The sequence below is a fragment of the Coptis chinensis genome, chromosome 8 (assembly GCF_015680905.1).
Source record: "Coptis chinensis isolate HL-2020 chromosome 8, ASM1568090v1, whole genome shotgun sequence".
Lineage (NCBI taxonomy): Eukaryota > Viridiplantae > Streptophyta > Magnoliopsida > Ranunculales > Ranunculaceae > Coptis > Coptis chinensis.
The window spans coordinates 10,838,734-10,841,278 of NC_141463.1; the positions used below are offsets into that span (position 1 = coordinate 10,838,734).

At 38.2% G+C, this 2,545-nt stretch overlaps 1 protein-coding gene across 1 annotated transcript; it reads left to right on the top strand.

Moving 5' to 3' along the window:
* The first annotated feature begins 896 nt into the window (after nt 1–896).
* On the top strand, nt 897–1,466 carry LOC147479901 (uncharacterized). Its single transcript, XM_086578517.1, has one exon. It carries the CDS (start codon nt 897–899, stop codon nt 1,464–1,466), a length of 570 nt encoding a protein of 189 aa, XP_086434643.1.
* Nucleotides 1,467–2,545: the final 1,079 nt, after the last annotated feature.

Genomic DNA, 2,545 nt, shown 5'->3' on the forward strand with positions numbered 1-2,545 from the left:
ACTCAAATGGCTTTCCAGAATTTTCATCCCTTGCCTGAACTGGAATGCCCGCCAGGATTCGCCCAGATTTCTAGTGATCCTAAGAATCTACACTTTATTGATTTGGCGCAGTTACAAGATCATACTGTCCAGGAGGAGGTTTACTCTTTTAAAAGGCAGGAACTATCGCAAGGGGTAGCAGGCAAAGGATTGATGAAACAAGACAAGGAAAAGTTCAATGAAATGGTGGAAAGTTTCTTTGCGGAATATCGAGAGGCTAGACGTAAAACTCCTGTTCATGATGACCATGAGGTGGCTGCTGTTCATCCTAACATATTGCAGAAGACTTCAACTGGAAAAGGAAAAAAAAATCAGTCGGTTAAGGGTTCTGGCCGTAAGCAGACCCCAAGGAATCCATGAGTCTTTTATCTTGGAACAGTCGAGGGAGTGGCCGACCTTCGATGATGGAGGAGCTGAAAAAGAAAATTAAGGATGTTAGGCCTATATTTATGTTTGTTATGGAAACTAAGTGTTCTATAAATAAAGGAGTCAGTTTAATTAAAAGATTAGGGGATTTTTAGTCTTTTGTAGTACCAAGCCAAGGTTTGTCTGGTGGCTTGTGGATCTTCTGGGAAATAAGTGTGGTAGTCGAAGTTATTATGTCCGAGTCATGGTTCATTCACTGTAAACTCTCTGTAAAAGTGAATGGAGTGAACGAATGTTTCCTTTTGTTGTGTGTCTATGGCAACTCAAAGTCTTTCATTCGGAGATTATAGTGGCCTGTTCTTCTTACTATGTTTAAACCGACAAATGATGAATCTTGGTTGCTCATGGGAGATTTTAATGAAATAACATGTCAGGAAGAAAAGTGTGGTGGAAAACATTTTAATTATTCCAAAGTTAGGACTTTCTTGGATATGATTGATGATTTTGAGTTGTTGGATTTGGGGTTTATAGGTAGTATTTACACCTGGACGAATAGACAGAATGGTCGTCATAGAATATGGGAACGAATTGATAGAATGATGGCAAATGAAGTTTGGCGTTCAAGATTCTCTGACTGTAGAGTTCTGCATGAGGTGGCCACCAGTTCTGATCATAAGTTCTTGATTTTAAAGCTGATTCAAGACAGGGTAAATGTCCGATGGCCTTTTAGGTTTGAAATAATGTGGGCGCAACATGGAGGATGTCAGGAGCAAGTACAAGATGCTTTTCAGCATCAGTTGCGTGGTTCTCCATCTTTTGTTTTATGTAAGAAGCTTCAAAACTGCCAGAAAATTTTAAGATTGTGGAATAAACATGTGTTTGGTGAGGTTGAACATAAGTTGGAGGTTGTCAAACAGAGACTGAGTGAGATTCAAAGCTTAATAGAGAATGCAGTTGGGACAGAGGAGTTATTTCTTGTAGAGAATGACTTGATATTGGAACATAATGATATCCTTGTGCAGCAAGCAATTCATTGGGGGCAGAAAGCATGTCTAGATTAGTTCCAATTTGGAGAGCAGAATACTCGATTCTACCATAATATGGTAAACTGTCGAAGAGAAAGAAATTATATACACTCAATCAGAGATCGAAATGGTGGGATTTTAATTGAAAGTAGACATATTGGTGATAGGCTCATTGAATTTTTTGAGGATACAATGACTACTTCGGAACCTGATCTTATGTCGCAGATTTTCAATGTTCAAGCGCCGTATCTTGATGAAGGCGAAAAATTAAGATTGTTAAGGGGAGTTGAAAATGACGAGATTGTGGCTGCTCTAAAGAATATGAAGTCCTTTAAATCTCCAGGACCGGATGGTTATCAGGCCTTCTTTTTTCAGCATTTCTGGAATTTGGTAAGGGATCAAGTATGTGCGACAGTCAAGTCTTTTTTCCTTTCTGGTTCTTTCTCCCTACAACTCAATCATTCCTTCATTGCCTTAATTCCAAAAATAATGAATCCATCACTCCCGGAACATTTTCAACCAATCAGTTTGACTAATGTGGTTTATAAAATTATCTAGAAGATTATTGTAAACAGATTGAGGCCTATCATTCAGAGACTTATTGGACCTTTTCAGACTGCCTTTTTACCCAAGAGAAGTATTCATGACAATGTTTTGCTTGCAAATGAGTTTTATCACAAGATAAGAGGACATGGGAATAGGAAAGCAAGATATTTTGCTTTAAAGATTGATATGCATAAAGCTTATGATAAAATCGAATGGAGTTTTCTACGATTGATGCTTACTAAGTTTGAGTTTCCTGTTGACTGGATTAACAAGATAATGTTTTGTGTTCAGAATGTTTCTTACTCTGTGCTACTAAATGGTGTTGCACATGGTTTCTTTAAGCCTTCGAGAGGGTTAAGACAGGGTGATCCCATTTCTCCCTATCTTTTTATATTGTGTTCAGAGCTTTTATCATTGAATTTCTTGAAACTGAACAGAGAGGGTCTCATTCATGGTTGCAAATTGGGGAGATTTTGCCAGCCAGTGTCTCATTTAATGTATGCCGATGATTTTTTAGTGCTGGGTAAGTGTGGATTTGAGGAGCAGCATCAACTGAACAATTTGTTAAA

Excerpts from the sequence above, each read along its gene's own strand:
- LOC147479901 (XM_086578517.1), top strand. The coding sequence starts at position 897 with ATGATTGATGATTTTGAGTTGTTGGATTTGGGGTTTATAGGTAGTATT.